The sequence below is a fragment of the Artibeus jamaicensis genome, unplaced genomic scaffold (assembly GCF_021234435.1).
Source record: "Artibeus jamaicensis isolate MK-2021 breed Jamaican fruit bat unplaced genomic scaffold, CSHL_Jam_final contig_519, whole genome shotgun sequence".
NCBI lineage: Eukaryota > Metazoa > Chordata > Mammalia > Chiroptera > Phyllostomidae > Artibeus > Artibeus jamaicensis.
In genome coordinates, this window is record NW_026521871.1 from 1546957 (window position 1) to 1563220 (window position 16264).

At 38.5% G+C, this 16264-nt stretch overlaps 1 protein-coding gene across 3 annotated transcripts in view; it reads left to right on the forward strand.

Moving 5' to 3' along the window:
- Window positions 1-16264, forward strand: part of ADAMTS9 (ADAM metallopeptidase with thrombospondin type 1 motif 9) — a 184180-nt gene that overhangs the window by 48799 nt on the left and 119117 nt on the right. For all 3 annotated transcript variants that reach the window (XM_037136121.2, XM_037136122.2, XM_037136123.2), the window contains 4 exons: window positions 303-449; window positions 1678-1819; window positions 3774-3887; window positions 9717-9862. In XM_037136121.2, the coding sequence (XP_036992016.2) occupies window positions 303-449; window positions 1678-1819; window positions 3774-3887; window positions 9717-9862 (549 nt within the window). The remainder of the gene's footprint in view (window positions 1-302; window positions 450-1677; window positions 1820-3773; window positions 3888-9716; window positions 9863-16264) is intronic.

Below are 16264 nucleotides of genomic sequence, written 5' to 3' on the forward strand. Positions count from 1 at the left end.
TCAAAGCTTCTGCAATCCCAGAAAGTACACTTAAGCCACATAATGGCTCAGTCCACATTTTTTTCAGTCCACATTTTTTATACATTAAAGACACTGCATATTAAATTGAGTGAGAATTATATTTTATCATCACTGCATCTGTAATTGTCTAGTTTTGTTCTGCTCACCAGGATTCAGGTTTTTATCCACAATGCAGTAGTCAGTATAAAAAAAATTTAGACATGTACATTCTTGAAAGCAATTATAACAGCTCAATCCCTTTGTGTTTATTGACAGTCTCATCCTTGTCTTGTTGGCCTTAGGTTTAATATGCCTCATGATGACAGCAATAAGTGCAAAGAAGAAGGAGTAAAGAGTCCCCAGCAAGTCATGGCTCCAACACTGAACTTCCACACCAAACCCTGGATATGGTCAAAGTGTAGTCGAAAATATGTCACTGAATTTTTAGAGTAAGACTTGAACTTTGTTTTAGCACAGACTTCTGGTGTGTAGCCTTTATGTAGTAACCTAATTGTGGAAAAGAAAATGTAGAGTCAAACATTCTTTTTGCATTGTTATTTTTGTTGACTGACATTCCTTGAAGGAGGGGAAAAAATACTCTGTGCCATCTGTGCCGTTTATGTCCTTGCCTCAGTTTAGAAGATTACAGACTGAGCTAAAAAGAAGGTTGGGATCTTACAGAGAATGTGTAAATGTTGCTTTATTTCTGGTAAAGATAGGAAATCTAGATGTTCAGGTATTGGAAGAAGAACCATGAATGTTGATTACATGATGAAGGAAAGCCACAATACTTATGACCTTTAACTTAGTAATTTTGGCTTGGAAAGTGGTAGGAGAGTGAGACAATCCCAAAGAAGGTTATCTGGGCGGATGAAAATTGCAGCAGTCCTCCCTGCTGTTGAATGAAGGACGTTCTCTCTCTCTCTCTTCCTCTCCCCCCTCCCTCTCTTACACACACATACACACCTTCTCTCCTTCTCTCTGTTCTTGTTTTGTTTTTTAAGCTTCCTGCCAGGCTGCTTAAAGATCCCATTACATTATACAATATCCCTGTGTCACAGATTTATTGCTTTTCTCTCCCAGAAGTACAAAAGGTTAAGTGATTGTCTAAGGTCACTGGGTGTATATTTTTGCAACCACAGGAAAGAGGGCGTTTTATTAATCAGAACTCACTGGGTGTGAATTTCATCCAGAAGTGTTTGTAGAAATGTCAGAAGAACTGGAGGGCTATTGTTTTTCCTCTTTAATCAGATGATAGGTGTTTCTTGCCATCGGTGATTAATTCACTCAACTATTTAGCAAACATTTACTAAACATCTGTTGTTACAGAGGATGAAAAGACACTATCTTTGCCCCTAAGAAGCTTACAGCCTATTGGAAAAGATGGTAAAAAAGAAATAAATATATAAAAAGATAATTGCCTTGAAATGTGATAAAAGCTGTAAGAGGTACACATTTCCTGCTGTGTTGTATACATAGCCAATCAGTATAAAAACATATATACCAAAATACAACTTCAGCTCTTAGACTTAACCTTGGATGAAAAGAGTAAAACAAATATAAAGAACTGTCCTCTCTACTGTTATAATGGCAGATGGCCTTCCCTTTCATCTGGAGGTGTCGACAAGTCATGTGTCACCCATCGCTCTCATCATCTGTACTTTTTGCTTCCCATAGCATTGGTTACGGCGAGTGTTTGCTTAACAAACCTGAATCCAGATACTACCATTTGCCTTCCCAACTGCCAGGCCTCCTTTACAACGTGAATAAACAATGTGAATTGATTTTTGGACCGGGTTCTCAGGTGTGCCCATTTATGGTAAGTGTTTGGAGGTTGATTCTGGACCTCTTTTTAGTCATAGTTTTCCATTAGATTTTCACTGTAATATAAACCACTCATAGAAAAGTTGAGAATGGTCCATTGACTCTTAAGGATAATACTAACAATGATGGTGATAAGCAGTCACAGTACTCACTGTTGGATGGTGCTTTGCTGGCACTTTCTCATTTCACTTTCAGGACAGTCCAACAGGGAGATGCCGTTATTGTTTTCTTCACACAGAGGGGAAAGTGAGGCTCAGAGAGGACACGTTGCAGAGCTATAATGGCAGAGTTCAGCCCATTTCTCTTCTTGTCTCCTTTCATGACCATTGACCTTTATTATAGGGACTCTTCTAGAAGCAGTAAAACTAATCCATGGGAAAAACCTGTTTCCCTGGTCTAGCTTGTCAAACCTGTGTCCTGTGACCAAGTGGGGCTTGAAGTCATTCCTGGTGGTAGCTCAGCTGGTGGGTGTGTGATACTTTGATGTATGTGTTGTAGAAATTTGGACCAATAATATGATCTAGTGGTTATCAGATTTCAAATGTGCAGCACTGTGCTTCTTTGGGGTGCCTCATTCTACCTCTTTGGATGTATGTGTGTGTTTGTTTTGCTGAGAGAAATTTCAGAGGTTCAATGGTGAATTGGGAAGTATAGTGATTCCATGAAAAAAAATAAAATATTTTGACTAAAATTTAATCAAGATTATACTTATTTCTGTTATTCATTACAGTGAACATTAGGAGTAATCCAAGTTCTGTACAATAAAATGGTTCAGCAAATTATGGTGTTTCTGTTTAGTAGAATAGTACACAATAATTAAAAATTAACCACACATAGGAACATGTTCCTAATTTTTTTTAAGTTAACAGGATAAATAATTATTTTGTAGAGTATGTTCTCAACTGTAAAAGGCAAGAAACTAGGAAAGCCTAGTAGTTTGAGGCTTTTCTATTTAAAAAAAGTAAATTACTAGAACTTTCTGATTTTTTATTATGAGCATGGTTTAGTTTAATAATCAGGGAAAAGTGTTTAAAATGTGTGCTCTGAAATAGAGCTAAATATATCAATTTGGGTAAAACTAAAAAATGCTGTGTGTGTATGTGTGTGAGTAGTGAGTATAAGCAAGTTACAAGGCCTATCAGTATATTCTGAAATGCTGAATAATATTGTTTGCTTAAAGTTGAAATGTATGTTATTGTTTGATACTTACACATTTGTCATAGAGCAATGGGAATGACAGGATAGCCATCCCTCAGGACAATGTCATCTCTGGGAGAAGGGAAAGGGTTTGGGGATTAAGGAGGAATATACTGGGCCTTCACCTGGGCCTGGGGAGTTTCCTTTCTTTAGTTGGGTGGTAGGTTCATGCTTATCCATTATGTTGCTATTTGTGCTTTTTGTATGCCTGAAATATTTCACAATATTTTGTCCCTTCTTTCCTCTGATAACCCCTAAGGCCCTAGTAAACAGTTATTTTATTACCATGATAGTATACGGACTACTAAAACACTAGTTTTGTCGGCAAGCCAAACCAAAACTCAAATCACAGCTAATCACAGCATAACTCTGAACCTTATCTCCCGACACAGCTCCTCACAAACCTAAGCTCTCATCACACAGCTCCAGTGTGCAAGTGCGCATGCTTGTTCACCTCTGCCTCAGTGTGCTTGTCAGCAGCCGGGGGACGGGTTACTGAGGAAGATGCCACTATGAGATGCATAGAAGCCCCTTTTTTACACCATTTCAAGTCCTACCAGGCATACAAGTGTGCCTCATTTACTGCTCTCTCTATCCCTTGGAATACTTTATCACTTATCATATCAGGAAATAAAATTCCTTTCCAATCTATAGCACATCATTGGCAAAACATTAATTGAAAGTAATCCTTGCCTTGTTTGATATCATCTAACCATGTTGTCACTGAATTGTCATCTCACTGAAATGAGCAGATGCAGTGCCGACGACTCTGGTGCAATAACGGGGACGGAGGGGAAGGAGCGAGCAAAGGCTGCCGGACACAGCACACACCCTGGGCGGATGGGACCGAGTGTGAGTCTGGAAAGGCAAGTAATGACCTAACCTTTCCTTCTCTTTTGGACCAGAAATGGGCAAGATTTAACTACAGGCTCAGTCACCACTGTTTAGAATGTAAATAAATTCAGTGTTTTGGCATGCATAATACTTTTTTGAGGCAAGGGGTTCAGCTTTGATATTGAAAATTGCGAAAACATTATTGTGTACTACTGATGTGCTCGACGTGGCTATCATTATTGCCTCCATTTTAAGACATACTTTTTCCCATTTTCACATTTCCGAAATTCCAATGTGCATTTTAATTTATGGGTACATTTAATGTGAGGTTGCATTTTTCTTCTTTCTGTCTTTTTTGGGGGTGGCAGTGGAAGTCTATTATTAAATGATGAAGCATTATAAAATCAAAGAAATCCAGAAATACAGTAAACTTACTGTGTTCACTGCTGGCTTTTCCCAACCTCTGTCCCTTTAAGAAGCAATGATGTCACCTGGGATATATCCAAGTCCAAATCCTCATTTGGTTATCTTGGTTTCCACTTTGTTACTAACCAAACAAAAGCCACTACTTGCATAGCCCAGTGATAAATAGCAATGTCTCAGGCACCTGGAGTATGATCAATGTAACCTGCTTCGCCTCATGTCTATCTTAAAAAACAAAACAAAATAAGGTACTATGTGATAGCATCATTATTACTCAAAAATTTGGTGAGAAAATGTTTTAGATATAAACCCTGATTTTTTAAAAATCCACATGAAAAATGGCATTCTGTCACCCAACAACACAATCCTTAGAATTCTGAGCCTTTTGTCTTCCTTCCATATATTTTTCCTCTCTCCTCTCTTCTTCCCATTGTCTACTTTGCTCACTTTTAATATTTTATTCTCATCTCACTTTTTTCCTCAACTTTACCTTGTAGAATCAATCGCACCAGAACATTTCCGTGGAAGGAGTACTAAAGAGATGGCAGAACTTAATTCTTTCTAACTTGATTTTATACACAGGGAACAGAAAAAATAAGTGACTTGCCCAAGATCACACAGTTCATTCAGGGCAGAGCCTCTCTGACACCTGGACCCCTGGCCCCCCCCCAATTCCCCCTTTTGTTTGTTCTAAAGGAGCTGAAGTGTACTGTTGTGGCTATAACTGAGCTCCTTCAGTTTCTAGTGGTCAAACAGGGTGACTGGTGGTTTCTTCACTCATCTCTCATGTAATAAAGTTACATGATCTCGAGGTCATGAAAGGCATTTGAAAAACACAAAGTTCAATACAAAAATAAGAAATGACAATGAAGATGATTTTATACTTGATTCAGTGACTAAGCCACCTCAAGTTATCATTTCTTAATGGCTAGGACCTCAGCAGTTAAGAATACACCTTTCCCCAATAACAACCTCACCAAAACTATATACAGATTTGGTATAACAACTTTGTACCTTTCGTTATCTTAAAAAAAATACATCTCCTTGGTCATAACGAATCTTTAACTTTTGAGTGGACATTTAACTCAACATGTTGATGGCTGAGGATCATAGCTTTGAGTAGAAATATGTTTCTTAGATTTCCATGGCAGCCGTTAAGAATTCACTCATTGTTGTGAGATGAAGTGGCCTCAGAGTCCTTCTAAACACAGTGACCCAGACAGCTGCTACCAGTTGATGGGAGACGACAGCAGGCATGATAGTCCTTTGATGATTTGGTTAGTTGGCTTGATATAGAGCCAGCCAACTATATTGCTTGTGTTGAAACTGTTTAATATTGGAAAAGTCACTGGTATTGTGTTGTGGTTTTTAGCGAATCCGAGGCATCCACATAATATGTCTATTTATGACACATACTATTGCTTTAAAAACCATACCATAGAAGGATTCTCAATAATATGATGAAGTGAATTATATTTAGTACAATTGTCATGAACAGGCTACGCATTGCCATGTAGTAATATGGTATCCCGATTGGTTGGGGAACATGGAAGAACTTGGGACAATGTCTGTTGTGTCTTTTCTAATCTTCTGTTTTTGGAACGGAAGCAGAAGACAAGGGATTGCAGGCTACTCCTACACCTGAGGGATGGGTTATTTGGGATATCTTTCAGAAGGCTTTTTCGATGTATGTTTGGATTCAGCAAGAGTCAGGGACTTCGAAACCTTCCAAACGGCAGGTTCAGAACACTTTCAGAGAAGCAGCTCTGCAGAGAAAATGATAGGTACATTTTTAGTTGTGTTTTAGACAACTGAAAAAAATGAAAAGTGGCCAACTCTAGTAGCTTTTATTAAAGATGTGAGTAAATGTGTTTATTCCCCTGAAGAATATTTATGCATTTTTCAAATGCCAGGGATAATAGATATGTTGGCATAAAAATTCTTTGGTTCTTTCATTTTGTTTTTGTAGAATTGGCAATAAAACCATATGCCTTTCTATAGCAAATTCTGACTTTCTTTACTGAGGGGTTAATTTTTTTTTCTTTCTGTTCTTTCTGCCCTGCTCCCTGAGCAGTGATCTGTCTTGGGCTGCTGACACAGTGTTATTTTGATGAATGACTCTAATGTCTCTTTCTTTTTTTTCATTCTCTTGTTAAGTCCATTGACATTTTTATTTTAACCCTGTTTGTGACTCTCAGGTTTGAAACTTTTGTTTTAAACCTCATTGGTATGAAATTGATCACCAAGTCCCTTCTCCAACCTTTTTAAAAAGGGGTTTGTGGGTTACTTAGGTAGAATATCTTTTAAATGGCTCTGGACACTTTTAGGAAAGGCTGACTCTATTTTGGCTGGGACCCCGCTAGCTGCTTAATGCTTTGGTATGACTTAATGGCTATTCCAGCATGTCCTTATTGTTTGTCAAATTTGCCTGGAAAAATAGATGATCTTGGTACATTTTTGCCAAACAGCCCCAATTTCCAGGATCTGTCATCTCGGGCACTTCCTCTGTGTTTCCGAGGCCCTTCCTCTCCTTTGAATACCCATCAATGGTCAGATCAGTAAGACAGGTTTCATCTGAAGATCACTTTTTGGCTTGCAGTTTTACTTTAAAAAGGGACCATGTGAGGGCATTTGAGTGCAGTGCTGAATGATAACACTCTAGTGATGCCAGCACCTATGTCCTCATTTTGCTCTGAACTTTACTGCTTGTTCTTGTGCAAGTAGAGTCTATAGGATAGAGAGGTCAACAGACCAAAGACTTAAGTGTCAAAAGGAGAAAATATATTCCCAGATCATTTCTCATTATGAAACCACATGAATCTTCATAGGATTTTTTCCTTACTTTGTAGAATTTATAAAATGTGTATGTGGCACCAAGACTTGAAGGCTGAATTTGGGTGTCAGCTATGACCTCTGTTATATATTAATTAGAAATTTGTTCAGGTCAGATCCAGTTATCATAGTGTAAGAAAATTGGCCTTCTTCTGACAAAAAAAAAAAAAAAAAAGAGCTAGCCCAGAATTAAACAAGCTATGGAGCTGTTGTGGTAGCTCCACAAAATCGTCAGAGACCCAGACTCCTAATTTTTTTCTGTTCCACTGTCATATGCAAATGGTCTTTCCCCACAAAATTACAAAATGGCTGCAGCAGCCCCAGACATCAAGTCTGAGTCTTAGGCAGAATGAAGCCAAAGAGCAAGGAACGAAGGGCCAAAGGAACCTTCCCAGAATCTCACCCAACAAATCCTGCTGACATCTCTTTGACCACTCTTATCTGTACAAGAATCTGGGGAAATACAGATTCCGTACCATGATGAAAGGAACAATGGACATTAGGTGGATAATTTAGCCTTAGCCTTACCTAATTATTTTTTATTTCCTTTTGTTTTAAATTTTAGTCTTTATTTAGATGTCAGAAATTGTTTGCATTTGCTCACAATTGAGAGAGACACAGCATCTGTCAGTTAAGAGGGCACTATTAAGTCAGATTGTCTAATGATTAGTCTCTGTTACTGAAGTTTGGCCTCAACCCCTTTTTGCCACCATTTTCTTTTCTGTAGAAATGGGAGTAATGAGAGTACCTATGTCATAGTGTGCAGGGAAAATTAAGAAAGTTGATATATACTTAGAACAGTGCCTGACAAATATCAAGTGTAAATGCTTGCCATTATTATTACTAACTTTATTGAAGTGTGGTCCCCTATGTGCTTAGCTGTGTATTAGGTGCTGTAGATATACCGTCTTATAGTATACTCAAGACAACTTTGGCAGGTAAGTATTTTTCATCTGTGGAAGCGGAGTTCAGTGACTTGCCCGAGGTCACAGAGTTTGTGGAAGCTAGACTTTTGCCCGCTAAGCTTTGTCCCTGCACTGTCCAATATGGCAGCCATTAGGCACATGAGGCTGGTGAGTGCTTGAAATATCAGCCTGAACTGAGATGTGCTTAAGTGAAAAAAACATACCAGGTATTGAAAACTTAGTATGAAAAAAGTATTTAAAAATTCATTTCTGATTCTGTATTGACTCCCTGTAGAAATAATGTTTTAGGTGTGTTGAGCTAAATAAGAGGTACTAAAATTAATTTCAGGGATTTTTTTTTACTTGTTTTAATGTGGCTTTTTAAATTTTTTTAATTTGTTTAAATACATGACTCAAGTTACATTTTTATTAGGTAGTGGTGCTCTGGACCAAGCCGCTTCTCTCATTTATCTTCGTGGGCATATATTTCAAAAAATGTTCAAGAACGCTATAGACACAAGCAAGCATACAGGGATTTCAGGGAGTGATGTGATCACTTCTGCCTCTGCCCACATTTCTCAGATACGGAGTTGCCCAGAATTCTTTGGCCTCAGCAGAACCTTTTAAGCCTCAACCAAACAGCCCAGGGAAAGGGATGCGTCCTCAGATACTCCAAGAGGATAATTCCAAGGGACAAGGTGCAGCAGAATAGGGAAATTTAATTGTACTCTTTGAATAATTTTTCACCAAGCCTTTCCTGGGACCAGCCATGCAGACTGGGACCTTCACTTGCCTCTTATTTGTCTATTTTCCCCGCATATACCCTCCCCCCCAGCCTCTGTGGCTCCACACCTGGGTTCTCCCTGTGGATAAATCACGGCACAACCACCAGCTCTGCTTAGAGATCTGAGTGAGCTGCAGGGTGTCACCCTCCTGCCTCCATGGCTGCTGCTCTTCCTTTGTCCCCTGCTCAGTGACCTCGGCTTTGTGTAAAGACCTCATACCCAACAATGGCAGAGGGCTGAAGTGGGCTTCTTGACCCCCTTGTCCTGCTGAGGACTTTTATTTTTTGTTTCATTGTAAATATCATGGCCTTATTCCTGCTCCAGGCTGAAGAATGTGAAATCATTGGTATCAAAAAAAATAAAGTTTAGGGCTCTCTATAATGTGTCTATTTTGCCTTAGTGTTGTCTGTGTGCCTTCCTGGAATGAGTATATAGGAATCCTATAATTAGTTTTTTTCCTTTTTCCATTTAATTAAAATTGAGTTTTCAAACCCATGGGAAGCAGTAAAGCATTATCTTTTTAACAGGTTCACAGCATCTCTGAGTCTAGTCAATCGAGATTTGCTGTGCAAATCTACTAACTCATTTTGGCTCTATCTGTAGCCAATCTGTCCATTTTCACTCCTCATTTTTTCAAGTAAACTAACTGAGCACCTCGAAGCCAGCCACTGGAGTTACCCTGACAGCCTCTCATTGGCCAGTTTTATTTAATCAAATTGTAAATGAAAACAGCCTAAAATCAAAAGAATGAGAATAAAACCCTTCCGGCTTCCATGATTCGTATGGATGATGAAATTGCAGCATGTCACACCAGCACATGGAAAACATTTAGAATTGTGTGTATTTGAAAGGACAGTGGGTCTTACAATGTTTCAAGCACCAAGCTGTCCCTCATTGTTCCCCTTATTAAATACAGCACTGCAAGTTTGGATTTTGTGTTCCCAAAGAAATGGAGGGCCCTGTGACTGACGGCTCCTGGGGAAGCTGGACTCACTTTGGAACCTGCTCAAGAACATGCGGAGGGGGCATCAAAGTTGCTGTTCGGGAGTGCAACAGACCAGAGTAAGTCCTAGAACTCATCAGGAAAGAAAAATGCCGAAAGGGAAAATTTAGCTGGAGGCAGATAAGGAGCTCTTTCCAGATTAAGAGAGTGGGCGGTCTTGACGGCTGCTAAAATGAATGGTGTCCAAGCTCTATCCCTGGGCAATTCCCTTCTGTATTATTCTTTTTTCCCATGACCCTTTATTATTAAAAGTTTTGTCTAATGAACAGTAGGTGCTTTTATGTTGATTGGCCTGTTTAACAATTTTGATAGTCAGACACACCTTACTGCCCTCCCATCCCCAGAGCCTGGGATAGATAGCATGCTAATAAAGTGAACAGATAACGTTTTTCATGAGGAAACAAAAGAATGGTCACTTCCATCCAGATTGTAGACAAATACGCCCTTTCCAGTTAGCTTCTGAAATGCTAAAAAGGCTGCACAGACCCCTGAGGCAGCATTAGCAGATTACAAGGAACCTGGGAGAGCAAGCCAGGAATTACTTTTTGTATCAGTCTAGTTGTTTTACAGGGGAGATACCTGAGGTCTATTGTATTGTGAGATACCTATTGTACAACCTGACAGTTTATAGTTTGGGAGTATCCTACTTGTCAGGATAATTTGAATTATGTGAACAGTCTAACCTTGTTAAGACCTGCATATTCGCATAAAGCCAGTGGTTTTTTTGCCCCAGCATCTATTATAGTAGACCTGTGATTGCTGGGGAGCCCGTTTACAAGTAGGTTTTAAAAATTGCTATCTTCATTTTGAGGAATGACATCCAATTTTGTGTGGCTGTAAGACGTATCAAATTTAAAGGAGTAGAATATAATATATGACATTAGAGCCACTGAACCTATATAGACTGGACACCCCAAGAAGTCTTCACAGATTAGGGGTAGTCTTTAGATGTATAAAGCAGCAACAACCATTTTTTAAAGAACCAGCTGCTTTGTGATGATGTAACATGATTTTGCACAGCAATATTCATTTTTAACGGTCTGCAGTAAGGGTAGCAGACTGGATGGTAGAGAGAAGCATGCACATAAAGTAGCAAAGTGGGCTGGTTCAGGATCATATTGTGTACAGGATTATGTATAGGATTGTACTGCAGAGTGGTGGAGACCAAGTGCTGGGTGCTTCTCAGATCTAGCTGATAGTTTGCAGGTAGGAAAACGGCCTGCTATTGAAAAAGCTCTCAAAATGTAGATAAGAAATATCTGAGTCATGTAGGCCACTGTTGCAAGCCCTGGTCTAAATAAATAGTCTGTAGTACAAATCACAGATGATGGTCAATTTACTTTAATATATTTTTGTTTATACCCCAACATTTAGTTCATATCCACAAATTATTAGTCTCTATAGAAGACAACTAAAGAGCTATAAGATATAGACTCTGGTTTATATCTGTGCATCAAAGCAAACAAACATTAGATTTGCCTATATTTAGTATTAATTTTAAATAATGGTATAAAATAGTACATATTTTTAAAAATTAAAAAGTATATGATATAAAAATTCTATCATCATGTTTCTAACCCCCGATCATCCCCACAAGAAATAACTGCCAAAAAACAATTGTATGTGTATTCTTTTGTACTTTCCAACAAGATTATGGATGTAATGTATTATATGAAATAAGTATCACACAAAATAAGGATCACACTACATATAGTGTTCTACGAATTGCTTTTTAAAATCAAGTATATATCATTGTTGAAACTTTAAAATAAAATATTTTAAGCCAATAGCAAATATGAATTTTTCTAAAGTTGAAACTATTAGGTGGTTACATTGAGCCAAATCAGTATTATCATAAGCTATACTAATATGAGGATGTGGATTCTGTGAATGGTAGGCACTTTTTAAATTTTGACTCAAGAATGTTTTATTCAAAAGAAGTGTTTGGTCTTTTTTCTTTTCGTCTTCTTCCTTTCTCTTCTCTTCTTTTTTAAGTATTAGAGCAATTGTAGAAGTACTGTGGAAAGTGGAGAGAGGTAAAGCATTCTATAATGGAAAAGGGCCATACAAAGAAAATCACCCCATGTAAATATTTCAGCGGGAAAGGATCGAGCTTCAAAGTAAAGCAAAGATCCTCACATTCAGAAGTTAGGAACCAATCATTAAAGACTTCAGTAGAGGTCCTTGTACTTGCTGTTTGCTATGGGAGATTTTAAAATATACAATCCACCTAGTTGAGTGTCTGTACAGACATCACTTCATTAAAACACCTCCAAGTTATTTGCACTGTGGGATGTCCCTGTGCATTGAGCAAGGTGTGTGCTTCTGAAACCGAAGTTACAGTGGCACCAGGGAAGTCAATTTGATGAGAGAAGGGGACTTGGAAAGGGAAAATAAGATTAAAAGCTTTTTCAGAGAAACTCGCAGAGCAGATGACTCACTGTGTAGAATACAGAAGTGGTCGCTGTCCTGATTCTCAGTTTGAGGGGAATGGTTGCCCCTCCAGGCAACCTGCCTTTTCTCAGCTTGAGGAGCCCCAAGATTTTAATGTAGAGCTCCAGTTTCAGAATCCAAGATTGTCTCTATTAAGGACACTGGTTTGTTTTTATTTTTTCACAGTATTCATGTGATTCAAGAATGTATTTCTTCCTCATTCAGACATGTTATGATGCATTTTTAGTTTTTTCTCCTTAAAAGTATAGAAGCTGAAAGAGAAGAGTAGCATTGCCATGCACATGGATTATGCTGTACCTGTGAACCACAGGCTTTCTAATTTTACTCAAAAAGTTTTTTGTTCTCAGTTTGTCTACAGTGCTGTAGGTGTGCCATCATGACAGTGGGGCTCTAATATTTTCTTTAAATGCTTTATTTATTTTTCTTAATCTAATTTTTGGCCCATGTCCTACAGGTAAAATGAGCATTTGTTCTGGTTTGTAAGAACAGTTTAGTTTACATCTGTCTTCCTGGAGAAGTTCAATAGCTCCCTTCTTAATTCTCAGGTTGTCCTGGATTGGACAATTAATTATATGTAAATCTATGAGAAATATGTAATAGGGTAAAAATTTAAATGGGAACCACCAAATCATTAGACACTGTCAGAACAAGACCAGCATTGGAACTAGAAGGCGCATTCTCAGGCCAGTGGGCCCGTGCTTGTTCTTTTGTGTTCTGAATTTGGCTCTGAGCATCCTGGTGACTGGAAAAAAATGGTTTATGGAATTGTTACATAAAAATAATCAAAATGAAAATCAAACCAGTTCTTTATGAAAGTCAAAGTATTTTTTTCTTCTAGTGCTTCTGTCTTGTTTTTCAATTAGGAAGTAGGTTACATTTAAAAATAATAATAAATTCACAGACTTGAGAAGAGACATGATTGTGAACTGGATATTTCTCATTTAGGTTTTCACCATAGCAACTACTGATGCAATCTTACATAAAGAGAGCGAGCATTTGTCTATTTCATCTAAGAAAGAAAACCTCTCATTTGGCTGTAAGGAATTGAAGCAAAGTTTTTTTGAGGCATCGAACTGGATGAACTTACTTGAAAATATCACAAAATGGCTACAGTGGGACCGCCGTTAACTAATGGATTTAATATCCAGTTCCATACACTGTCGCATCTGGCAGGATCATCAGTGATGACTAGTACAGCTTCCTGGCTCATCCCATCTTGAATCCTTGAATAGCTTTTCAGCACACTCTGTAGTTGGCCATTTGACTCCTCCTTAAAATCGTCCAAGCTTAGGAAATACATTACCTTCTGGGGCTTCTTGTTGCATCATTAGAAATTTCTTCCTTGTGCTGACCCTAAACAACCTGCCCTAACCCATTGTAAGTAAACGTAGAAGTTGAGATTTCTGTTCAAACCCATTTGCAGACTAAAGGTTAGCTTTCCTTGAGGGTAGAATGCACCTGTGATGATCTTTGCAAAAATTCCTTCATCTTTGGCAATGAAGCATTGCAGATTTTCTTTGTATGTATGAATAGGCATGGTTGTGCTTGAAAGAAAGATTCAGCTTGGCTGTGCTAAATATAGTTACTTTCATAGTAATTAATCTAGCAATTTCCTAAGCCCTTTTCATCCCTATTTGACATGCAATATTTTTAAAAGATCTTAGTAGTTGGAAAATGTGGTTAATATTTTTTCCAGTTACATTTCCTATAATTTTTAGTATTGCCCTACATGAAAAAATACTCCTAACCAACTAAATTACTAAAATATAAAATGAATTTTTTTCATACTGAAAGGTAAATTAAATTGGCTAAAGCATTCCCCATTACATAGTACATGCCAATCAGGCAAAGATCATATTGGCTAGGACACAGGCCACAAACACAAGGTCCGAGGGCAGAATTTGATCCTCCACCTGTTTTATCTGGGCTGGCACCTTGTTTCTACCCAGGAGCAGCACTGAACTCTCACTTAACTGTTAAGGAGTAGTTGCACTGATACAGTCCTAACATTACATTTGGCCCTTTGAAGGCAAGTAGGAGGCTGATGTGGCCCCTGGTAAAAATGAGTTTGACGCCCCTGGGCTAGGATATAAGATAAGCAATGTATTTCAAAAGGGCAAATTTACATTTATTAATCAAATATAATCTGCCTTTTTATAAAAAGGAAATAAGATCAGAAAAGGAGTTTTGATATGGGAAGAGTCCTGTGTCAAGAGAGGCAGCATAGCAGAGAGGCCAGATCATGAGGGAAAGGTCTGGGTTGGCCTCAGCCAGTACATCTCACTGAATTGGCACATGACCCTACCAGAATACTTAACATTTCTGAGCCCAGTTCCAACAAAGTATCAGGAACAAGAATGCCACTAACTACCTTACAACATGTCCATGCATAGTCATAAGAATAGCTCAGGGGCCAGCAAACTTTTTTCATAAACAAACACTTTTTCTGTAAAAGATTTCTTATCTATTTTAGACTTTGAGGATCATAGGCTCTCTGTTCCAACTATTCAACCTTGCTGATATAGTAAGAAACATACATAGATAACATGTAAAGGGTGGGTGTGACTGTGTTCTATAAATAAAACTTTATAAACACTGCAATTTGAATTTGATGTAATTACTATGTATCCCAAATTTTTTTATTGATTATGCCATTACATTTGCTCTATTCCCCCCTCCATTCCCCTCCACCCTGCATACCCCTCCCCCACCACTTCCCCCTTTAGTTCATGAACACGTGTCTCAAATTCTTTAGATTCTGTATTTCCCCTACTATTCTTACCCTTCCCCCTATCTATTTTCTATCTACTGTCTATGCTACTTATTTTCTGTACCTTCTCCCCCCTTCTCCTCCTCCCACTTCCCTGTTGCTAACCCTCCATGAGATCTTCATTTCTATGGTTCTGCTCCTGATCTAGCTGTCCTCTTAGTTTGATTTTGTTTTAGGTGTGGTTGTTACTAACTGTGAGTTTGCTGTCCTTTCACTGTTCATCGTTTTTAATCTTCTTTTTCTTAGGTAAGTCCCTTTAACATTTCATATAATAAAGGCTTGGTGATGATGAACTCCTTGAATTTGGTCTATGTGAGAAGCACTTAATCTGTCCTTCATTCTAAATGAAAACTTTGCTGGGTAGAGCAATCTTGGTTGTAGGTCTTTGGTTTTCATGACTTGGAATACCTCTTTCCAGCCCCTTCTTGCCTATAAGGTCTCTTTTGAGAAATCAGCTGACATTCTGATGGGAACTCCTTTGTAGGTGACTGTCCCCTTAGCTCTTGCTGCTTCTAGGATTCTCTCCTTCATTTTAATCTTGGCTAATGTAATGATGATGTGCCTTGGTGTGTTCCTTCTTGGGTCGAACTTCTTTGGAACTCTCTGAGCTTCCTGGACTTCCTGGAAGTCTATTTCCTTTGCCAGATTGGGGAAATTTTCCTTTATTATTTGTGCAAATAAGTTTTCCACTGGTGGCTGTGCCTTTCCCCCTTCTGGTACCTCTATAATTTGGATGTTGGAACGTTTAAAGATGTCCTGGAGGTTCCTAAGCTTCTCCTCATTTTTCTGAATTCTTATTTCTTCATTCTTTTCTGTTTGATCATTTTTTTCTTCCTTGTGGTCCACTCCCTTGATTTGAGTTTCAATTTTCTTTCCATTACTATTGGTTTCCTTTGTATTACCATTCATTTCAATTAGTTTAGCTTCCATATGTTTCTCTAATTTGTGACTAAAATCAACCAGTTCTGTAAGGATCCTGATAACCAGTGTTTTGAACTGTGCATCTGAAAGACTGGATATTTCTTCATCGCTTAGATCTATCGGTTCTGGGGCTCTGAGTTGTTCTAGAGCCATTTTTGGTCTATTCGTGCTGTTAAGTAAGCAGAGCGAAGCCTTAGTTGTTTACCAGGATGGGGCCACCCAGGTCGTTGGTTTGTGACGCTGTGTGTGGGGGCGTGGTCAGAGAGGGAGCAATGGTGGTCCTCTCCACTAGCCCAGCCCGTCCAGTCACACCACT